The 23340-nt window shown below is 39.8% G+C and overlaps 2 protein-coding genes and 5 non-coding genes across 11 annotated transcripts; 1 reads left to right on the forward strand and 6 right to left on the reverse strand.

The window, feature by feature from the left end:
- The first annotated feature begins 3813 nt into the window (after nt 1-3813).
- Nucleotides 3814-16902, forward strand: RFC4 (replication factor C subunit 4). Of its 2 annotated transcripts, none has more exons than XM_004424596.3 (11): nt 3814-4030; nt 5265-5407; nt 6999-7077; nt 10275-10354; nt 11518-11637; nt 13349-13492; nt 13673-13793; nt 14756-14881; nt 16375-16455; nt 16530-16646; nt 16733-16902. In XM_004424596.3, the coding sequence occupies exons 2-11, from the start codon at nt 5277-5279 to the stop codon at nt 16826-16828; spliced, it is 1095 nt and encodes a 364-aa protein (XP_004424653.1). In that variant the 5' UTR covers nt 3814-4030; nt 5265-5276; the 3' UTR covers nt 16829-16902. The 2 variants fall into 2 exon arrangements, with proteins under 2 accessions (XP_004424653.1, XP_087296014.1); XM_087439888.1 differs by having other exon boundaries at nt 16737-16902.
- Nucleotides 16897-23239, reverse strand: EIF4A2 (eukaryotic translation initiation factor 4A2). 4 transcript variants are annotated; one of them, XR_015554462.1, is made up of 12 exons: nt 23147-23223; nt 22273-22321; nt 22052-22184; nt 21634-21773; nt 20669-20837; nt 20445-20554; nt 20060-20203; nt 19609-19746; nt 19271-19360; nt 18963-19042; nt 18379-18485; nt 17531-17681 (listed from the first exon to the last, which is right to left on the reverse strand). XR_015554462.1 is itself a non-coding variant. In XM_014783097.2 (11 exons), exons 1-11 carry the CDS (start codon nt 23173-23175, stop codon nt 17537-17539), a joined length of 1224 nt encoding a protein of 407 aa, XP_014638583.1. In that variant the 5' UTR covers nt 23176-23239; the 3' UTR covers nt 16897-17536. The 4 variants fall into 4 exon arrangements, 2 of the variants coding, with proteins under 2 accessions (XP_014638583.1, XP_087296013.1); XR_015554461.1 differs by having other exon boundaries at nt 17532-17681; nt 18375-18485; XM_014783097.2 differs by lacking the exon at nt 18379-18485 and having other exon boundaries at nt 16897-17681; nt 22273-22318; nt 23147-23239.
- LOC147915167 (small nucleolar RNA SNORA4) lies at nt 19098-19241 on the reverse strand. Its single transcript, XR_015554563.1, has one exon. It is a non-coding gene; the product is annotated as a small nucleolar RNA SNORA4 (small nucleolar RNA).
- On the reverse strand, nt 19423-19555 carry LOC147915168 (small nucleolar RNA SNORA63). Its single transcript, XR_015554559.1, has one exon. It is a non-coding gene; the product is annotated as a small nucleolar RNA SNORA63 (small nucleolar RNA).
- LOC147915169 (small nucleolar RNA SNORA81) lies at nt 19840-20017 on the reverse strand. Its single transcript, XR_015554561.1, has one exon. It is a non-coding gene; the product is annotated as a small nucleolar RNA SNORA81 (small nucleolar RNA).
- On the reverse strand, nt 20273-20397 carry LOC147915170 (small nucleolar RNA SNORA63). The gene has a single exon (XR_015554560.1). It is a non-coding gene; the product is annotated as a small nucleolar RNA SNORA63 (small nucleolar RNA).
- LOC147915171 (small nucleolar RNA SNORD2) lies at nt 21875-21943 on the reverse strand. The gene has a single exon (XR_015554571.1). It is a non-coding gene; the product is annotated as a small nucleolar RNA SNORD2 (small nucleolar RNA).
- Nucleotides 23240-23340: the final 101 nt, after the last annotated feature.

Below are 23340 nucleotides of genomic sequence, written 5' to 3' on the forward strand. Positions count from 1 at the left end.
CTTTATGTTCTGTCCCCCTTAATCCAGCACAGTTCCATAGGTGCTCTCCTGCTTTGCCAGTTCATGTTGCCCAGTCCTGCAGCTCCTTGAGCATATAGTCCTTTTCTACCTTCAGCCCGCCCAGCATTTCTCCTGCTGGGCTACACTGTGACTTAATCCTGGCTATCGCTCTGGTGGTTGGGAGCCGAAAGTGGAGCAGACCATTAGGGAGTAAGGGGAGATATGTATTGTCTCACAGAAACCTCTACCTCATCAAGCTAATACATGCATCCCCAAGAGAGGAGCATCAGCCTTTAACAGGGAAGAATGGGTTACCTCTGTAGATCAACAGTGTTCAGGGAAATATAGAAATTTAAGATTTTCGAATGCATCAGCCCAAGATCGCTCCAATTCAAGTCTCAGCATCTTGACTTTTTCCCAGTCAGGGCCTTGACCTTGGTGTAACAGACTTGTGTGGGGCTGAGAATTTAACCTTCTCTGGAACTCTGCTACTCCTATAATTTAGGTTTTGGGTCTGGCCCACAGATTTTTTTGCCCTCTGGCTACAGGATATGTGAATCATTTTATATGCTCCCAGAGAGACCCTCTGGCTCTCATACTTGGTCTGATATTGGCAATTAATCACCCTCAGTTTTTAATTTTCTTTCTTTAATGAATTAATGAGCCCCCCCCCAAATGGCCTTCCAATTCCAAAGTTCTCATAATTACTATTTCCTAAAATATTGCATCTGCTGGTGAACTCCCTTCCACTGGCATCCCATTCCAGTTTGCCACTGATGAGAGTTTTAACAACTGCCATAGCATTCCAGGGGCTGTCGGTGCTCCACCACCACCCGTGAGGGGGTTCTCATTACCAGCAGGCTGGCAGGTGATCCATCTTCAAAATTTCATCTTAGAGTCTTTTTCTACTACCACTTCTCGTACCAACCCAAATGGGTTGAATTCCTTAGGAAACAGATTCTGAGATTTTGAGAGTTGCATGCAGGTTTTTTATTGGGTGGTACTCTCAGGACCAGCACCTGAGAGGAGTCAGGGAAACAGGACCGGGCAGAACAACAGAGATCTGGAGCTGGGACAATCCATAATTGTGTTCACAAGGCAAAGGGGCTAAGCCTTTATACCCCTCCTAGACCAGTCTTTGGAGGTGGGCTGCCCCCAAGGAAGGAATATGACTTTGGGCAAAGCGGCTCTGTTTGGCTGAGGACAATTGCTGGAGAGGACTCAACTGAGAGCTGTCAGCTGTTGACAGTCCCAGCAGCTGAGGGAGTGAGTGTCTCGGTCCTGAAAGGTTGCACACCAGAGCATCCACTACACCGGCATTTCCTGATTTTAAAATTGACACTGTCATCCGCTATCTAATCCTTCCCACTCCTGACAGCAATTTTTAAAACTTTTTCCATCCAAGTCTTTTCCCTTTCTAGCGGACCTATAAAACATAATCCAGGTACAGTTCTGTCTTGTCTGTTTCAAAGGGCAACACACTAGGTAGGGTTATACTCAACTTTTGAAAGCTCTCTTTTAACATTGAAAAACTTCCCAAATCTCCACATAATAGTAACTGAACGAATACTCATTAAAAAAATAACAAAAGGTGTTATAAATTTATTAACTGGTTTAATCACATGAGCACCCATGTGTAACACAAAAAAATATGTATTTATATAATGACATTTTTTGTTCTGGTAACAGAGACAGTGCTTACTGCTCACATAAACTCGTGAAATACCTGGGTTGCTTGCTACCTATAGTTGTGTTCAAGAATGGAATGGCCGGCTGAAATCCAGCCCAGCCTCTAATCACCAAGTCTTTCACGCCATCAAGGGGTTTAATACACCGAAGGAACGTGGCACTTTTTCTAAACCAATTGCCCAAACAGCTACCATTCAGGTCTCTTTTTTTCCTACTTAGGATGCAGGCACCTGTATGCCAGCCCTGGACCCACCCAGTGATTAATGACAAGCCTTAACTCTGGAGTCGGACAGTCCTAGATGTGGATTCTGGCTTAGTTGCTTGTTTGCTGTTAACCTTATTGATCAAAGCCTCAGTTTCCTTATCTGTAAAATGGGATTATTATATCTCCTTCTGTGTGGTTGTGGTGTTTGTTCAGGTAGCAAATGAATACCATCTACCTTCACAGATCTTTATCAACTTTATTGAGGTATAATTTACATACAATAAAATGTACAATCATTAAGTGTACATTTTGATGAGTTATGACAATGTAAACCAGTGATCAGATAGGTAACCTGTCTGCTTTTTATACTATCCAGAGATTGTACCAGGCCCTGTGGGAGTTACAAAGTAGCATAAAGTACCCTTAGTTAATCTGGTTAACCCCTTGATTAGGTTAGGCCTGGGGTGTGTTTTCAGAGCATAGTTCTTCTGCATAACACGTCACATTGTCTGTTACTCTCCTAGGCTGTAAAGCTACTTGAGGGCAAAGACCTTCCAGCTTGTTCCCTGCTGTATCCCCAGCACCTAGAAGTGTGTGGGTATTCCATAAGCCTATGTCGAAAGACAAATCACGTAAAGTTAACAATGAATATCATGTTGAGTTTGTGCCAAACAAAACTTAGTCATTCATTTGGAGATGACTCAGATCAACCTTATGGGTTAGGGTAATTAGTAAAGGCCTGCACAGAAGGTAGCATTTAAGATGGGTCAGAGTTCAATAATAGCTACAAAAAATTCAGAGCTAAGACAGCAATGGGGAAAGATAACGGGTGGCCTCGGACAACGGCCTAGAGCCCACAGTGCCTGTACCCTGGTGGAGTTAAACATTATTATCAGTCTTCTAACTTTTACTGAGCGTTTGCACCACCAGATTTCTGGGCAGCGCTCTGGGATTAGAAGAGAACACAGCTGCATGGCAAGGTCCCCCCTCTCAACAATGGGCAGACACTAATAGAGGTATAAGCCATAAGCACTCAAAAGGGGAAAGATGGGCCGGCTCTGTGGCTTGGCGGTTAAGGGCGTGCGCTCTGATGCTGGCGGCCCGGGTTCGGATCCCGGGCGCGCCCCGGGGCACCACTTCTCCGTCCAACGCGAGGCCGAGTCCCACGTACAGCAACTAGAAGGATGTGAACCTACGACATACAACTGTCTACCGGGGCTTTGGGGGGAAAAAATGAATAAATAAAATCTTTAAAAAAAAAAAAAAAAAAAAAAAGGGGAAAGAAAGGCATCTTCTTCAAACGTCTCTGCCCTTAAAGCACAAATGGTTTGCTCTGCGACGACGGAGCCAGAGAGAGAGGACTGGGACCTTCGGGGTGGCATCTTCTGGTGAAGGATCAGCTCCACCCTCCCCAATCCCCGTCCTCTGCGGTTGAAGCAGGCTGCAAGCCAAATTGTGTCGCCGCAGAAGTGCCAGCGAGATGCCCCATGACTACCAATGAAGTTCACAGGGCGATATGGGTTGTACCCAGAGAGCGGGCCTTCTGAGATGTTTGGTGGCCCGCGGCCCGCACGCCGCTCTCCAGCCGCCCTGGCGGGCGCGCGGTCCCAAGCCCCTCCCCGTCCACGTTCTCTAAGCACCCGGTTCGCGGCCCAGCGTCTCCTGGCGCCGGGCACGCTCAAGTGTCCCACACCCTCCAGTCGGAGGAACGCACGGGGACAGGGTGGAACTGTATTTACACCTTCTGAGTCATTCTTGTTCCAGTCTCTGCATCCCTAAAGCCTGTGTCCCCTCATCTGTTTACAAAAAACCGCGAAGGAAGAAACGGCTCCCTGAATGAAGGGCGCGCGCGGCGGCCCGGAAGTGACGCGTTACGTGCCCGCGTACTCCCGCCCTGCCCTTCGCCCGCCGTTCCGTGGCGGGAACTGGGGCCACGGTGCAGACGGAGGCGAGTCTAAGGGTCACCCTGTCCGGCGGCTCGAGGGTTCCTGGGCCAGATATTCTCCGACTGGGAAACGGAGCAAGGACTTCGCGACCGCCTGGCCCTTTCCCTCTCCCGGAAACCCCAGGAACGAGCCGGCGGCTGAGAGGCCCAGGCAGTGCCCGGGAACACGCGCGGGGAGCCGGGGATAACAGGTGACCAGCCGGGGAAATTGCGAGGGTTGCCTTCGCCTTCCTCTCCTGCGCCCGTGATGCCCCTGTGATGCCTTCCCCCTCCCCGTCTTGGCGCGCACAGGGGCCGAACCAGCGCCACCTTCTCGCACCCCTTCCGCGCCCCTTCGTGCTCGGTACAGCAGCTTTCAGAGCCCTGCTGTGGGCTGTATTACTGTTTAGCAGCCTGTGGCAGGGAAATAGTAACGTGAAAAACCTTGGCTGTTTACGGATGTTAACAGTATGCTCTATCTATTGAGTATATACTCATTTGCCAAGCACAGAACTATATGTTTGCATAATTCTTTTATTTAACTCAATTGCCTTATGGAATAGACCTTAGCTCCTTTTACAGAAGGGGAAACTGAGTCTCGTAAATGATAATTCAGTCACCAAATACGGAGCATCTACCAAGTACCAGACACTGCTCTAGGGTACAGGGAAGAGGGAGATACAGCAGTGAAAAAAAAAGAATTGCCGCTAATGCTGGGAATTTTCAGGCAAGCTAATGATGCTTTTCTCTCTCTGAAAACAGCCTTCTGCTGCCTAGAAGAATATTTACCTGAATTTTAACAATGATTATCTTTTGAGTGAGATTTTTGTATGAACTTTTAAAACTCATGCTTTTCTGCATTGTTTTGATTTCTTCAGATAAGCTTGTTATCAGAAAAATAGCTCTTTCCATTTTAACAATAGAGTCCCCAGCCCTCCCTTTCCCACAAAAAAAGCCTCTGAAGGCAGTCATTGGCTCTGCCAGTCAAACAGGCCCTTGAGTGGAGCTCCAAGCTCAAGAAGAGAAGTGGAGGTTCTCACTTGTGGTCCCAGCACTCCTAATTGCTGAGTCCATTCCAAGGTCTGAGCTAGCGCTAGGCCCATGACTGAAATGGAAGAGACTGTAGAGGTCCATGTACAGTTGGGCCATTAATGACATCATGTTTATCAAAAAGTTTGGAACTCGTAAAAAATTTTCTGACATAAGGTTTATCTTTGTTCTATAACTCCATCATTATAAATAGAGTCTAAGTTCCTGAAGCTCTTTGGCTTCTTTTGTCCCTGTAGCCCTCAGTGCAATGCATTCAGAGGGTGCTGGGTCGTGGGGTGATGTCCTTTATTTAGTAATTATTGAATATCTTTGCACAAGGTTAAGTGTGCTTTCAGGCTGTACTTCCTCATAATGGCTTCAAAAGAGCTTTTGTTTTTCTGTCTTGCATTTGGTCAGGGTGAAGCAACCATGCAGGCATTTCTAAAAGGCACATCTATCAGTACTAAAACACCATTGCCCAAGGATCGAGGAGTAGCTGCCACTGCCGGAAGCAGTGGAGAGAACAAGAAAGCCAAACCTGTTCCATGGGTGGAAAAATAGTAAGAATGCTTGTGTTTTTGTTGAAATAGTTAATAAATCACCTCTCTAACCAATTTTGAGCACTTTTGTTACTTAAGGGGGGGTGATTTGCTCTGTGTAGATGTTGTCCTTGAAAATCACCCAATTATGTAAGTCAGAATCTTGGAACTGAAAGTTACCTTAGAATGAGCTAGTTGAATTCCCTTATTTTATAGATGAACTGAGGTCTTCTTTGCAACTCAGGTCTATGGTTTTAGGGGCTGGGATACAGCAGTGAAGAAAACAAAGTTTCTATAAGTTGTCTATAAGCTCTTGGTCAGGAGTTCTACTTAAGTCCAAATAATTTGTTCATCTTTTCGTTACTGATAGGTGGAAATTATTGAGTTTTTTGTTTGTTTATACGTTTTTGGCAAAAACAACACTTGACGTACCACTTAAGCTTCAATCAGCTAAGTGAGACTATGGCAAGTAGTTGTGACCCCTGGTATAGCCTCAGTTATTACCAGGAGTTTACAGATTACTTATAACCCAAATAAGGCCCTCATATGTTTTGTTTGGCAGCAACAGTGCTTTTAAAAATAGGAAATTTCACATAAAAATCTAGATTTCTTTTTAATTAAAAAAATAAATTATACAAGGGGAAAAATAAAGATTTTCGGCTTCTTAGGAGATTAGGCAACACGGGGTCCAAGTTCTTACATGACAACAGTTAGTTGGACTTGAATACTGCTTCTCATTTTGGAAAGGTCATATGTTCCTCAGTTCACCATAGTCCATCCTTTTTCTCTTGCCTTACACTCTGCCTTCTTCACTCTTGTTGTCTGCCCAGCCTCTGCAGGTATTTGCATATGACATCCTGCTTTATAATGTGCACTAGTTTTCCTAGAAAACATTATCTGACATAAAATTCCTCCCTGGCATTGACTTGATTAATTAGAAAAGTATGGCTCAAAGGAGAGTTTTTGATTAGTTAACTAAGCACCAAGCCTAACCTTAGGGTTGGGGATATAACTTTGTTCTAGCTTCCTTTAAAATCACTAGTTAATGATGTAAGATGAAAATTACATATTATTATGCTTCGTGTTGGTTAAAATTGTTAGTCAGCCCTCAATGAAGTGAATAGGTCTGCATTTTTTGTGCAGTTAGGTAATGGAAGAAATCGGTATTAACCAATTAACGATATAATAACTATATATATTTAACAGTATTAACCAAAATAGTTACTTATCCCAAGGTTACTAAATAGTTCTCCTATTTCAGCTTAGGTGTAGGATCTTGTCAAAATATAATATTACTTTCTAGGCAAGTGTTCACTTTAAATTTTTTACCAGTTGGCATATGGGGTATAATAAAATGAAATCCTTTTGTTTAATTTTTGTAAGCATAACATGTAAACAATGTGTCTGGAAAAGTGAAAGATTATTTTATGCCTTCAATATGTATTTGCTTAAGGTAAATACAAATGGGGTTTCCACCTTTCAGTTATGAAAGTTTCTCATTTCTTTACGAGTATATAAGAATACTCATTAGTACTTTAGCAAAAGGAACACTTGAGGCTTTTCTGTGGCTACTATAATATACTAAATAACCTCTCTCTTTTTTTTTTTCCAGTCGCCCAAAATGTGTAGATGAAGTTGCTTTCCAGGAAGAAGTGGTTGCAGTGCTGAAAAAGTCTTTAGAAGGAGCTGATGTGAGTAGCAGATGATGTTTAATGCCATTTTGAGATTTAAGACTTAATTTATTCACCTTCTTCCTTCCCTTATAACCTCCTGCCCCCTTTAAGTACTATGCTCTATATACAGTAGACCCTTGATAACTGTTTTAACATTGATAGATTAGTTCAACAAATATTTATTGAGCATCTCCTATTCTATCCTATGGCATTGTTCTAGAGTACTCAAGTATAGACCATTGAGCAAGACAGACTGGGTCTCTTTGTTCATGGAGCTTTTTTTTTGGTGGGGAGAGACAGAGAGTAAACATGTAAGCCAAATAAGAGAATTATAGACAATAATATATGCTATAAAGAGGAGTCAGAGGTCTTTGAAAGTATAATTGCTAATCCTAATTTTAAGATTTGGTTTAAACTACAATACAAGAAAAAAAAATGGAGCATTTAATTCTGCTTGTAGCGTTGTGTCTCCTGTGACATGTGGGATAAAATATCCTTGAGTGACGTGCATTTTAGACTATTTAGAGACAAGGTAAACCCATATGAAGAACTGGCAATTTAAAATTGTATGGTGATAAAGTGCTTTAAGAACTCAGTGAGGGAAGGCGAAAAGTTGCAGATGAAAGTGGGTTGTGGTTTCTGCTCTGTTCCCAAGATTTGCTTCCTTCCTCAACCTGGCTGCTTTAAATTAGAGGTTATTTTGGTTTTTGCTGTTACCGTTCTCTTCCTGGAATTATATTACAACAGCACATATTTTGAAAGAAGTTATATTTATAAAACTATTTAAAATCTTTTTCTTTACCAATATTTGTTCATATTTGTTCCAAATGCCTTTACCTTTTAATTTTATAATAGTATACAGTTTTAATTGCATAGTAATATTTACACAGATGGCAGAACAAGATGTATTTTATTTATTTATTTTTATTTTTTAATTTTATTTTATCTTTTTGGTGAGGAAGATTGGCCCTGAGCTAACATCTGTTGCCAATCGTCCTCTTTTTGCTTGAGGGAAGAGTGGCCCTGAGCTAACATCTGTGCCAATCTTCCTCTATTTTGTATTTGGGACATTGCCACAGCATGGCTTGACGAGCAGTGTGTAAGTCCACACCCAGGATCCAAACCTGTGAACCCCAGGCTGCCGAAGCAGTGCATGCAAACTTAACTACTACACCACCGGGCCGGCCCCAGAACAAGATCTATTTTAATTGCTAGTATTCTCAACTGTTTAGGCACACGTAGTGGGATTATGATCCAGTTCTTGACTTTATACCGTCTAATTTACGAGATTGAATTAAGAACTTTTTTCTTTAACCTCTTAATATTTTGTGTTTCTTTTCAGACTCAGTTTTGTAAAACTTAAAGATGAAGTAATTTTTTTAATTCTAAAGAGTAAAGGAAAATAATTCATCCCTTCATTTACGTTAAAAGGTTTTAAAGTAGAATTATAATAGATTTTTTCCAGAAATCAATTTTAAGAACTGATATTCCATATACAGTTCTTGAATACACCATATATATCAGACTGATGTAAGGTTTAATAATTTTACCATAATTTTAATTATGGTAAAATTTAATTTTTTTAATATTTAATTTTAATTTCAATTTTAAATAATTGAAGTTATTGTATGTGATAGTGACCTGGATAAATCATTACAAATATTGAGGTATGCAGGGATCAAAATAATAGTTACAACCTTAAAAACTAAGAGGCCTAGGAGATTTTTGTTTTTGTTTTTAAGTAGTGAGTCTCATAGTTTGTATCTTAAGCTATATGTTACCAATGTAACAGTAATAGTCTTCTAATTAATATATTTATATGTTGGTTTATTTATTTGGCACATATTGAGTATTGCACAAGATGCTGAGAATAAAAATGTGAATAGAATAAATAAGGTTCTTGACCTTCTTAAGCTTACCATCTAGTGAAGTAGATAGGTATTTTACAGTTAAACCCAACCGTTAAATAAATAAATGCAAATTGCGTCAAGTGCAACAAAGACTCCTCTGCACTTGCAGAGGAGACTAGACCCACTTTAGATTGGGTGGTCAGAGAAGGCTTCTGACTTGTGATACAGTAGGAGTTGGCCAGGCGGAAAAAAGGAGTCAGACCCCAGCTCATAGGGGACAGCATGTGTGCAGGCCAGAAAGTGCTTCAGCTGTTGGAGGTGATTGTAAGTTGGAGGCTAGAAGGTGAAAGAGGTAATGAGCAAATCATGGACGTCCTTGTAGCTTATGGTAAGCAGGGGTTTTTTTGTTTGTCTGTTTTTGTTTTTCTAAGTGGAGCGTGAAGCCAGTGAATAGTTTTAAGTAGCAAGCAGAGTGGCATCTGGTTTAGGGTGAAGAATGAATGGATGGGAAGGGAGAGGGTTAGGCAAGAGTGGAATCAAATAAGCCATCCGACCTAATTTCCTATGTGCAGTGGTGGCTGTGCATGAAAGGACAGACTGAAGAATGTACACTTTCATAACAGAGCTCATTAGACTTTAGTGTATTTATTAATCTGTACTGCAGGTCAGTCACCTGTTTGATAGGGACCAAGCTAGCTAGACTTAAGGTATAAAAGAAGATAAATATTTATTTAATCTTATCCTTTCTTCCTCTAATGAATTCTCCCTGATACATGTGAGCCTCCCTATAGGGTACATAATCGTGATGTGGAGCACTGCCTGGCACTTAATAGATGCTTAGTTTTTTAAATTTTTCTGTTCTTGAAATTTAAGCTCATTCAGAGCCCTAATATGTTTGTTTTACTCTTTTTTCCTCAGTATTGGCTAAATCCAATTTCTTCTTTGGTCTGTTTGCCCTTTGAAGCAATTGACATCTTTATAAAATATAAACTCTTGCCCAATCTTGAGCAAAGAGATGGGATAGGGAACTGCCAGAAGCCTGGGATTCCCTTCAGAAATAAGAGGTTTCTAATTCCAGCTTTGAAAATTCCACCTAACTACATTAGCTATATACCAATCATAAATATTGATTCAGCTTAAGATATTAGAAAGACATCTTGGGAAAAAGTGATAGTATTATGTGAAAAAGCAGGATTTAGAACTATTAATACTATGATACCAATTATATTAAGAAATCTTTATATTCAGATATGTGCCATCTCTATTAGGGAAGTCATTGCACTGTTCCATACACATTTTCAATCATCATTTTCATCTATTTGTGCCAGAATACAATTTTTAAAAAGTAAAATTTAACTTCTGCAGCTCCCTAATCTCTTGTTTTACGGGCCTCCTGGAACTGGAAAAACATCCACTATTTTGGCAGCAGCTAGGGAACTCTTTGGGTAAGTTGAAATCTCGCTTTTTTTAAAGACCTGACACCAAAAATTTCTAGTACTGCTTTTCTTTCTCTAAAAATTTGCATTTGGTTTTTCTGTGAAGTTCTTGGGTTTGTTTTTGCTTCTGAATTTTTTATTAATCCAGTGGCCCATTTCCAATTTCTCCCCTCCAATAAATTAGCTTTCCTACATCTTTTTTAACTTTCATTTTGAACCTTGTTCAAATGTTTGCATGTATTACTACATGGGAGCCTTGTAATTTTTTTTCATTACTTTTTCATTATGATTTTGGAGCCCAGAGGACCCAGCCTATCACCAGTCATGCCGATAGTTTCACCACTCTGTTAATGAATGTGTTCACACCTGTGTCACTGTATGATAGAATCTGCTGTGTCTAATACTACTGACTCGCACCCGGAATGTGAAAAAAGACAAAAAGGGAAGCTGATGTGACCCTAATATTTTATTTATTTGACAGCATCTTTTGTTTCTCAAGGAAATTACAGAAGACCTTTTTTGATTATTCCACAACTCAATCAGTTAGATCCAAACTGAACCAGCCAAAACAATGGTTTGGCAGGATGTGCCAGTTGTTTTCATTTTCTTTTGATTTCTCTACATGTAATGAGCTACTTTTAATAATTTTTTTAAAAGCTCACTTAAAGGTGTTGATGTTTCAATCTGGTAATTTTCCTTATAGCGAGCTACCCTATGGAAATAATTCAAAATATGCTATATTGCAGCATTATTTAAAATTGTAACATTTAAAACTATCTAAATGTCTAACAGTAGAAGAATGTTAAGTAAATTAGGTAAATGATGGTACAATCATAGGACGGACTGTCATATAGCTATTAAAATGGTATTTACGGTGGTTCTGATGACATGACAAGATGTTTATGATAAAATCCTAAGTGGAGAATTGATTTAAAATTTTATACATTATGTGATATCATCTACCTATTTTAAAAATGCATGGAGAAAAGTCAAAATGTTAACTGCATGTCTCTGCAAAAGAGAAAATATAGAAATGATTGTGTGCCTTCTATCCATATTGTTTACTAGGTGGATTTTAAACTACTGCAAAATGTGCAAATGTTAAAATGTAGTTTAAACCTGGGTTCCTTATATGCTCTATGATGTTTCATATTTGTTTCATTTTGACATAGGCCTGAGCTTTTTCGATTAAGAGTTCTTGAGTTAAATGCATCTGATGAACGTGGAATACAAGTAGTTAGAGAGAAAGTGAAGAATTTTGCTCAATTAACTGTGTCAGGAAGTCGTTCAGAGTAAGTAAGCTTACCTTCCCTTCTCCTTAGCATGTCATTATATTTGTTTACAATACATGCTTCTGCCAAATTTTCAACTCCTTTTTCATGTTAGGTCATATTTTTATCTAAATTATTTAAACCCAGAAATGACCTTTTCATTAAAATAACTAATTTTAAGTTGTTTAGCTGTCAAGATTTTTTAACTGATGTTTTGTCTAAGGAGTATTTATTAATCAAATTTGATAGTTTGGTGGTATACTCGTAACAAAGATCCTGATTTTTGCTATTGTGTTATAAAAAGGTTCTGTCAGATATCTTAAGCTTCAGTGTATATTTCATAATTAGGGTGACCATATAAGTTCTTGTCCAAACTGGAACACTTTTAGAGTGAAAGAGGAGGTATGGTTAATAATTAAAATAGGACTGCTCTGAGTTAAACAGGGATGTTTAGTTAACTACTTATACTCCTTAGATGGCAAAGTTCTAAGATTAAATTTTTAAATTTATACTTGGCATATATTTAAATTTACATCAGAGCACACTTAAGAATTTGTAGAAAGTGAATGACTAATTTTTGATACTCACCTTGGATTGACATTGCATATAAATCATAAATCTGATAAGGAACTTAGATCAAAAATATATTAGAAAAAACTCTTACAACTCAATAGAAAGACAATGCAATTTAAAAATTGGCAAAGATTCTGAATAGACATTTTTCCAAAGAAGATATACAGATGGCCAATAAGCATATGAAAAGATGCTCATCAACATCATTAACTATTAGAGAAATGCAAATCAAAACCATGATGAGATACCACTTCACACCCACTACGATGGCTATAATCAAAAAGACAGAAAATAACAAGTATTGGCAAGGATGTGGAGAAATTGGAACCCTTGTACATTGCTGGTTGGAATGTAAAATGGTGCAGCCACTTTGAAAACAGTTTGGCAGTTCCTCTAAAAGCTAAACACCGACTTAACATATGACCCAGCAATTCCATTCCTGGGTATATACCCAAGAGAATTGAAAACATATATCTATTCAAAACATGTATGCATGTTCATAGCAGCATTTTTCATAATAGTCAAAACATGGAAACAACCCAAATATCCATCAACTAATAAATGAATGAATAAAATGTAGTATATTCATTTGCCACATTATTTGGCGATAAAAAGAAATGAAGTAATGACGTACTACAACATGGGTGAACCTTGAAAACATTATGCTAAGTGAAAGAAGCTAGTCACAAAAGACAACATACTATATATTCCATTTATTTGAAATGTCCAGAATAGGCAAGTCTGTGAAGACAGAAAGTGGAGATTCATGATTGCCTATGGCTGGGAGAGTTGGGAGAGAAGGGGAATGACTCCCTAATGGGCACGGGGTTTCTTTTTGGGGTGATGAGAATGTTCTAAAATTATTATTATTATTTTTTTTTTTTTAAAGATTTTATTTATTCATTTTTTTCCCACCAAAGCCCCAGTAGATAGTTGTATGTCATAGGTTCGCATCCTTCTAGTTGCTGTATGTGGGACTCGGCCTCGGGTTGGACGGAGAAGTGGTGCCTTGGGGCGTGCCCGGGATCCGAACCCGGGCCGCCAGCATCAGAGCGCGCGCACTTAACCGCTAAGCCACGGAGCCGGCCCGAGAATGTTCTAAAATTAGATTGTGGTGTTGATATGTGAATTATAACTGCTATGTGTTTCTTTGAATCAGTGGGAAACCATGTCCTCCTTTTAAAATTGTGATTCTGGATGAAGCAGATTCTATGACCTCAGCTGCTCAGGCAGCTTTAAGACGTACCATGGAGAAAGAGTCTAAAACCACCCGATTCTGTCTCATCTGTAACTATGTCAGTCGGTATGTATATTGCCCCGAAGATAGCTTTTTTTTTGATGACCCCAATTAGGGAGAGAAAAAATTTAAATGATTTAAGGCTTCATTAATTTCTCCCATCAAATCTTGATTTGTTCTTGATAAAAATGAGTTCTTTGGGGGAAATTCTTTAGACACTGACTTGTTTTTTCCAATATTTTACAGAATAATTGAACCTCTGACCTCTAGATGTTCTAAATTCCGCTTCAAACCTCTGTCAGATAAAATTCAACAGCAGCGATTACTAGACATTGCTGACAAAGAACATGTCAAAATTAGCAATGAGGTAATTGATTAGTATTACAATTATTGTAATTACTAATTCCTTTAATGAATGCATATGAAGAAGCCCTGAAGGTCATATGTGTGTTGCTTCAATCTCTGTTGCCAATTCTTCAGGCAAACTTAAGCTAAATGAGCGACAGTTGGAATGTCTAGGAATTACAGGTTCAGCCTTTCTGTTACTATCTGTCAATATCTATCTGTCTGTCTAATGAATATCTATCTATCATTGAATATCTATCAGTATTTCAGATTTCATACATAAAATGCAAATTATGGGGCTGGCCCAGTGGTGTAGCAGTTAAATTCGCATGTTCCGCATCAGCGGCCCGGGGTTCTCGAGTTCAGACCCTGGGCGCAGACCTACTCACCGCTCATCAAGCCATGCTGAGGCAGCATACCACATAGAAGAGCTACAACTCTACAACTATGATCCATAACTATGTACTGGGGCTTTGGGGAGAAAAAAAGAAAAAGGAAGTTGGCAACAGATGTTAGTGCAGGGCCAATCTCAAAAAAGTAAAAAAGCAAATTCTGCAACAACAAATCTCTGCATAATGACAAGATTTTAGTCTAGCTAATCTTCCACTTCAAGAACTAATTTGGTATGATGAAATTCTGATACAGTGATAGAATATATAGGCCTCTTATTCACTATAGTAGAATTTAACCATAATCTGAATTTTCTGTGCTTTATGTAATCAAGAAAATAGGATAAGTATGGAACATCCCTTGTTTCTGCAAATTTCTTTCAGAGGCAAGAGATCTCTTCTCTGTCCTTCCGTTGGACTGATGCTGTCCATGAATTCTGCTGCTGTGGGATTGATAATATTCCCTCAAAAAAGGAAATATTATGTTTTTCCTCACTAACTCTAGGCTAAAACATAGTGTTTCTCACTTTTCTTTATGAAAGTCACAAAGGCTTAATTGGCCATCATAGGTAAAAAAACAATTCTTTCTCTTTAGGGAATAGCTTATCTTGTTAAAGTGTCAGAAGGAGACTTGAGAAAAGCCATTACATTTCTTCAAAGTGCTACTCGATTAACAGGTGGAAAGGAGGTCACAGAGAAGGTGATCACGGACATTGCTGGGGTAAGAGCACTAGATATTCTGAAATTCTTTTAGTTGGCTTTTAGAAAATTTTCATCCAACAAATATATATGGAATGCTTACTATGTGCTGTCTTAGTCCATTCGGGCTGCTATAACAAAATACCATAGACTGAGTGGCTTATAAACAATAGAAATGTATTTCACAGTTCTGGAGACTGGGAAGTCCAGAATCAAGGTGCCTGCAGGTTAAGTGTCTGGTGAGGACCCACTTCCTAGTTCATAGGCTCCTAGTTCATAGATGGCCTTCATCTCACTGCATCTTCTTGTGGCAGAAGGGAGCTCTCTGAGGCCTCTTTTATAAGGGCACTAATCCCATTCATGAGGACTCCCCCCTCATGACCTAATCACCTCCCAAAGGCCCCACTTCCATGTGATGTGGTGTTCATCACATTAGGGGATTTTTAACATGTGCCAAGTACCGTGCTAATAACTGTAATAACAGAATAATCTGGTAATCTGGGAGTATCAGAATGCTTCATGGATGTGGTAGTTAAAATAGATTTAACAGATAGCCCTGTTCTTATAAATGGAAGAGTCCTCTATAAACGAGGGGCATATCCAACTTACAGAAATCATTTACTTAAAAAAATGGAGTGCCATACCTCTGTGTTGGGGTTCTCCCATGTCAGATCTCACCTCAGAATCACTACTATTAGCAACTAGAAGGATGTGCAGCTATGACATACAACTATCTACTGGAGGTTTGGGGGAAAAAATAAAAAAGATGTGTGTTGCTATATTCACCAATCCTAAATTACTATCATAAACTTTAAAAAAAAAAATCACTACTACTTTCAAAACGTTTTAGTTCCTAAGTATTTTCCATACTGTAATGAACTTGGTAGCGTTAGTCCCTTTTCATTTTCTGGGTATTATGGGCTTTTTAAACTCAACAGTCTTGTTAGTGGCATCTTTATTGGGAGAAAGGGCACATCCCCTTAAAATCATTTTTCAAACTGTTTGGCAGATTTTAACCACTGCTCTGAGGAATTTTTGTAGTGGGGTGGGGGGCGGGGCGGGGAAGAACTTCAGCTGTTCATCCACTGACCAGACAGCTGTTCTTGTCCCATCATAGGAAATTTTGTGTACTTCCTAAAGACCCATTAGATCTTAAAGCCAAGTTTATCACCCTGGTTGCGTGGTAGTGACTGGACTAACCTAAGATTGGCATCGTCAAAGCAAGAGGTTATGGTTACCTGGAGAGCTTAAGTCCAGTAGCTTTCTGGATCAGCTATCTGGAGCTCAGAATATGAGCATAAGGCTTCAAGATGGCCCTTTTCCAGCTCTCTTCCTTTGCCTTCTCAACTCAGTATGGATTCATTACCAGGAGAACAGCTCCATGTCCTATGCCACTGGGCACCTGTCATCTTTTTACAATGACCTACCTAAGCATGGAACAAAAGGGAGTGGGTATGGGCTTAGCAATGTCCAAACTGTTTTTACCCAGAAACTATATCTTTAATAACTTTTTAGGTAATACCAGCTGAGACAATTAATGGAATATTTGCTGCATGTCAGAGTGGCTCTTTTGACAAACTAGAAGCTGTGGTAAAGGTAAAAGCACTTTACTAATTTGGGGGGAGGGAAAATTACACAATCATACCAAATGTCCAATTTTCCTGTTACAGGATTTAATAGATGAGGGTCATGCAGCAACTCAGCTTGTAAATCAATTTCATGATGTTGTTGTAGAAAGTGATAACCTTTCTGATAAACAGAAGTCTGTTATTACAGAGAAACTTGCTGTAAGTAGACACTTTTGCACATTTCAGCAAAATATCTTTATACCTGAAAGAGGTATTTTATTTTCTAATTTTTCATTTTCTTCTAGGAAGTAGACAAATGCTTAGCAGATGGTGCTGATGAACACCTGCAATTGATGAGCCTCTGTGCTACTGTGATGCAGCAGTTAACTCAGAATTGTTAGAACCATATTCACTACGCTGGTTTTTTCAGTTTTTGTAAATATGATAAAAATAAAATAACAAAAGCACCTTTAAAGTGAATATACAATTTATTTAACATTCAAACTTCATTAAGACATGTGCAATATGGCAATTTTACTGGGGGTTTAACCCTACCTAGGATATGATTGCTTGCTGGGGCTTAGCAACAGGGTCCAGTTCACACTTAGCACTAATTAAATACTTTATTGAATAAATACAATACCAAACAAAATGCATTCAAATGCTTTCTAAAAAAATCCATTTTAAAGGCCTTTCTATTTAGGCTAATGACAAACACAATAAAGGCAGATATGCTAGTTTAACATAATTGGCTGATTTTATACAGCACTTATATCTTTTAGTCCACAAGTATATTATTAAATGATAGAGAACATCTAATACAACCATTTCTACAGAACTAGGAAATAAATTTCTACGAAAGAAAGATTTTACAGACCCCATCTTTAATACCCAACCCCAACAGTCTAACTCTAAAGAGGATAAAGCCAATGACTTTCCTCACAAGAGCTCACGACTAAAGTCGCTTTGCTATCAAAATCTGTATTTCTGATCCGTTATGAGCATTGAGACAAGATTCAAATATTCCCAAAGAAAGAAGCACAATGCACGTTGTGATCGCCTATTCAGCAACAGCGAGCACTGCATTCAAAACTATCTCATCCCAGGAATTAAATAAGGTCAGCCACATTCATTGGCATTTCCTCCACTGTAGTATTGTAGAAAGTCTCAATGTCACGAAGAATCCTCTTGTCTTCTTCAGTAACAAAGTTTATAGCCACACCTTTCCTCCCAAATCGACCCCCTCTGCCAATTCTGTGTAAGAAAAAGAAATCAGCCATTAGAATGTGTTACTTCTTGCATATTGCATGAACTAATGAACATGATGATCCACTTGTTAACCATCAGCTGCTGTTTACTTATCAAGGTTATAGTTCGTGCTTCTAATTGGAGCACTAGCTGCTAATCAATATCGAGAGAAAAAGATCTTCCTTTGCAGTTAGTGCCAAAAGGATTCAAGGCTTGTCTGGCTGCAAAATGAGATTTTATCAGATGTCTTGAGCATTATTATCTTTAAAGCAGATGACAGTATTGTGTTTGGGGTAGTGAAATTAAAGCCCATACCAAAGTGGGCCAGCCAAGAGCAGATGTCAGCCTGGGACAGATGTAAATACCAGGGATAAAACAAAAACAACAGTTATGTAATCCATTTCGACGCACTTCTGGAACTGTAAACTGTAAACACAAATGCTGCAAGGTTAACTATTGTCTAAAACTTACAACTTCTTCCAGTGGGAAAACCAGTATTTGGTATGGTAACCCAAACTTATCACTGCTTTTTTGCTCAGTTTCACACGTTATAACTCAAGTTACTCAAACGTGTTTACCTCCAAAACAACTTTCTACCTTCCTGACAGAAACCAGACAAAACAAACCACCTAATATGCCTTGGCTGGAGCTACTTAAAATATCAAATAATCATGACAAAAGAAAAACAAATATAAATACCGACTCGCTCTTTATTCAAACAGTGTGCTGTTTCGCTTATGATTCCACGTCCTAAATTACGTCAACGCCGTTTCTGAGCGCCATCTCGTCATCAACTGCTGCTATCGACTCCTGTATTTTTTAAAAAGTCTTTTTTTACATCATATAACAAAGTACAATTCAATTTATTTAGGGATAAAGCCACTATAACTAAACCAGGGACTGCTCAAATTGCTACCAGACAACACCAAGAAAATCCCAACTATAGAGGAATCACCAAGGAAGCACATGGACACAAAAGCATCACTAAAAATAAAGCTCAAAGATAAAAATAAAGCTCAAAGATAAGCTAAGACCAACAGATCTAAAACAACCTGATGTGTACATATTAAGTTCACAATTTGGGCATCATTTACAACTGTTTTCCCACTGTATGACCAATCTTCCCAAGTACAATTTTAATTTCATCTGACCACACTACCATATCTTTTTACTGAATCAATTTCCTGATTTGAGGATTACCTTTCAGACAAATCAGTCAGTAGAAAAAAAGCAATACATGAAATTCATTTTACCAATACAGTAACAGTCAAGATGCCATCTACTCACCTGTGAATATAGTTTTCACGATTGGTAGGTAGATCATAGTTTATAACCAATGATACTTGTTGCACATCAATCCCACGAGCCTGAAATACAATGGTATGATGTTCAAATTCTAATTAAAAAACTAGACACCTATGTAATGTAGGCCACAAAATAGTAGTGAACTACATTAAGTGGTATAGCCCACTGTGGAGTGTGGTCTTTTCTTTATTCTCCCAAACAACCCAAGTTGGGAAAGCTTATTAAAAAACCTTCCCACAAAAAAAAGGGTTTTTTTGGTATATTAAAAATTTGAGCAGTAAGAGACTTACCAACAAGTCAGTAGTGATCAGAACACGGCTTGACCCTGATCGGAATTCTCTCATGATAACATCTCTTTCCTTCTGGTCCATGTCACCATGCTGCAAATTAACAGACCTTAATTCAAGAATCACCAGTCAAATCCATATTTAATTTTATCAACATGTATGAGACCAAGCGTCCCTGGCTGCTACAGGGAGTATAGCAGACAGGTATAGTTAAGAAACAACTTTATTTTGAGCAGGGGGAACGACAACACAGCACTTAACAGCTATATTGTAGTCTGAATCCTGCTTTAACGAAAATACAAACAGCATTATTAACATTACTAAGTTAGAACACCTCTTACCAGAGCAGAAACTGTGAAGTCCCTGGCATGCATTTTCTCAGTGAGCCAGTCCACCTTGCGCCTTGTATTGAGAAAAATAACAGCCTGCGTAATCGTCAGTGTCTCATACAAGTCACAAAGTGTATCCAACTTCCATTCCTACAAGATTTCAAATAGAAATTCAGCAGTCACTAAAATAATTTAGTTTCCAACTTAGTCATTAGAAATTCATCTATTAAGTTAATTCTAAGGACATATTGCACCAAATCTTAAGACAAAGGACACTGGACATTAAGAAAGAGGTCCACCCCAGTCTTTACAATCCAGTGCAGTTACTTTTCTTCTTGTGTATACTCTGCTAGCATTATTACAAAAACCAAGATGTGATCCTAGTTTCTGCAATTTTAGCACAGTGCTTATACAAGAAGGATAAAAAAAAATCTGGCTAACATTTTTATGTTAATTAAATTACCTCTCTTTCAACATTAATATAAAATTGTTTGATTCCTTCAAGGGTCAATTCTTCCTTTTTCACCAGAATTCTAATTGGATCTCTCATGAACTTTTTGGTCACTTCCAACACATCAGTTGGCATTGTGGCAGAAAGCAACACAACCTAAAAAAGACAATGATTATCTGTCAAACAAGTAATTAGCATAATATTCAATTTCACAATACTCAAAAAATGTTTGAGACCAAGCGTTTGTCTTACTATGGAATTGTGCTAGACAGAGATAGTTATGCATCAATTGCTTTAAGCAGGGGGAACGACAATAAAACACTTCAGTTGTATTGTAACAGTACCTGCATCAATTACACCTGACCTCCGCTATAGGAGGGCATGAAATAAAGCTCACCTGAATACTTGTATTTAATTTTTGGAAAATCTCATAAATTTGATCCTTAAACCCTCGGCTCAACATTTCATCAGCTTCATCCAAAACAAACATTTTGATCCATTTTGGAGCTGTTAAAAACAAAGTCATACTATCATCTCTCGATTCTCAGGAATAACATTGGAAATTTTTAATTTTAGCAATAGTAAAAACAAACTACACTCTTAACAGATAGCAATACTTACAAAGGTATCTTCTGTTTAACATATCAAACACTCTCCCTGGTGTACCAACAACGATATGTGGTGCTTCAGCCTGCAGTTTTTGCATTTCATTTCGAACATTGGTTCCACCGATGCAGGCATGACAAGTTGCTCCCATATAGTCTCCAAGTGCCAGAATTACCTTTTGGATCTAAAAAGCCAAAAGCCTTAATTATCATCCAACAGAATTACAAGCTCTGTGACTAATCTTTCAAAGCATAATGGCAAATATCTGGTCTGCAAACAGCTTTTATGCATGCACAGCACTCAACTACTTCCAAGCTTAAAATGCAGACTGATCCAACTGCCTCAAGATAAAATTCCCTTTACATGTCTTTTCTTGTGCCTTGTCAAACTTGGGATCCTGCTGCCCCAGATACCACCTAGGTTAAAGAACAAAAAACATTTCCTACATTTTCTCTTCATTGTGTAGGAAGATGCAAATAGCAAACAAACTCTGCAATTACAGCTAGGACAAGCTGTTGATACTTTCAATTTTTCCCACAAGGTACTGTGACTTACATAACCTTGATCTTCAAGAAAAAAAGCGCCTAATTTTATTAGCAAGGTTTACTTCAAAGCCAATATAGCAGTGAGCTTTGAAAACATAGCATGCAACAGATGCATCACAAACTACTGAGACAGTCAAATGATAACATGTCACTGCAGTTTTCATGTTGCACAACTGCATTCAAACTCAAAAATGGGAACAGATCTAGTCCACCCTGGACAGCAAGCTTCCATTTCTCAACATTACACAACCCTGAAAAACATACCTGCACACCCAGTTCCTGCTGAACTTTCAATAAAAACTCCCTGCATGCATGGGTAGTTAAAAGGAGGGCTCTGACAGGACCAATTTATACTAAGTTGTAAATGCTTCACAGTTGTGAAACCTGAAACCTATGCAACACGCAAGCAGTTTTTTTGAACTACACTATCAATACCTGTTGAGCCAGTTCTCTGGTGGGGGCCAATACTAGTGCTTGGGTCTCCTTGAACTCAATCTCCAACTGTTGCAGGATGGAAATAGCAAATGTGGCTGTCTTGCCAGTACCTGACTGAGCTTGAGCAATCACATCATACCCTAAAAAAAGTAGGATACATATTTACCGATCCCACATCAAACCGTCACTTCTAGTTCACACCATGTATTCCATTTGGAACATGAATTATGCCCAAATAATCAAGTGATCAGCAATGAGTATTCTCTTCATTTCAGGTCAGTCCCGAAAGATGATTGCCATCATTTCACTTAAAGGAATACAAACAGGTGCTAGTCCCCCAGAAGTTATCTCCCCTTTTATGGTCCAGGTCTATGTAGGACACTGAATTCACTTTTTAAAAAGTACCGAGTTCTTTTACCTTTAATACAAGGAATAATAGCTCGCTGCTGAATAGCTGAGGGCTTCTCAAAACCATAAGCATAGATGCCCCGAAGAAGAGACTCCTTTAAATTCATATCATCAAAGTTATCAACAATCTCATTCCAGTTGCTCTGCAAATTTAGAAAAAAAAAAAAAATCAATGAATGAGACGAACCAACTCACCTTTCCAGAATTTCAAAATCCACCCACATCTCTTACCTCGATGACACCATCGGGGTCCATTCCCTCTGGGCCGCCATGTTCTCTGCTGACAAGAATAGTTCCGTTAGAGCACATCCCTGTCCCATGCCACCTTAAACGGCACATCAGGGGACAGCGCTTTCAGCACCTGTCTCATCAAGTTAGCCTCCCCCGCACGTGTGCACTTCCTGAAAGAGCAAAGGAAGCTGGCGGTGCAGGGCACGTAACGTACGGGGCCTGCCCAGAGACTGAGCACCGGGGATGGCCAGAAAGGCCCCACGGACACCGACCCTTCCCCCCAGGCCCGAGCGCCCGGCGCTCCCGTCTCGGCGGCGGCCCGTCTCGCGAGAGCTCCACGCGCTGAGCTCCGCCCCCTACACTGCGCAAGTCGGGTGATTGACACGGGCCGAGGCCTGGCGAGGGCTATGCCAACGGTCCGCCGGGGCTCCGTCGCGGCGCGGCCCCATCCGCCTTCCGCCGTGGCGAGTAGGCGCCGCTGTCACCTTCCCCCGCCCCGCCTCAAGTCTAGGACCTCAACTCGCGCTGCTGGCCGCCCATAAACCCTCGGCCCCGGTTACACTGCACCGAATGCGGGCTGCGCCACGCCTTTAACTAAACGTCGTGCTCCGCACGGGCAGGGAAACCGCAGAGACTTCAAAGCGTCTTCAGAAGGAAAAATGATACCTTTAACCACTCCGTTTCCGTAGACTCGTTTCGTCTCCCCGCAATCCAGGCCCCTACCCATCGTGGAAGCTTCTCGAAGGACACAGGGGTATTGTACCCCAAGAAAACGCCCATGAACCCACAGTTCCCTGCCTCCAAGCCATCTACTACAGTCTCCTCTGCAGCCGTATGACCCTCACCACAAAACACTGCCGAAAAACAGCCATACCTGTTATAATCCGCGGAGCCACCAGACATGATCCGGAGAACCACTCAGCGCCCGACTGAAAAGACAGCAGGACCTCGCCGCCCGTTTTTTATAGGCTCGCGGCCGGAACCCGTTTTCTGCGGAGGAATTGCCTCGTCGCTCTTCGGTCAGCCACAAAATTGTGACCCTGAGGTCCTTACCTCAGAAAATACCCC

This window comes from Ceratotherium simum, chromosome 15, assembly GCF_057802395.1.
Source record: "Ceratotherium simum simum isolate JZ-2026a chromosome 15, ASM5780239v1, whole genome shotgun sequence".
NCBI classification, from domain to species: Eukaryota; Metazoa; Chordata; class Mammalia; order Perissodactyla; family Rhinocerotidae; genus Ceratotherium; species Ceratotherium simum.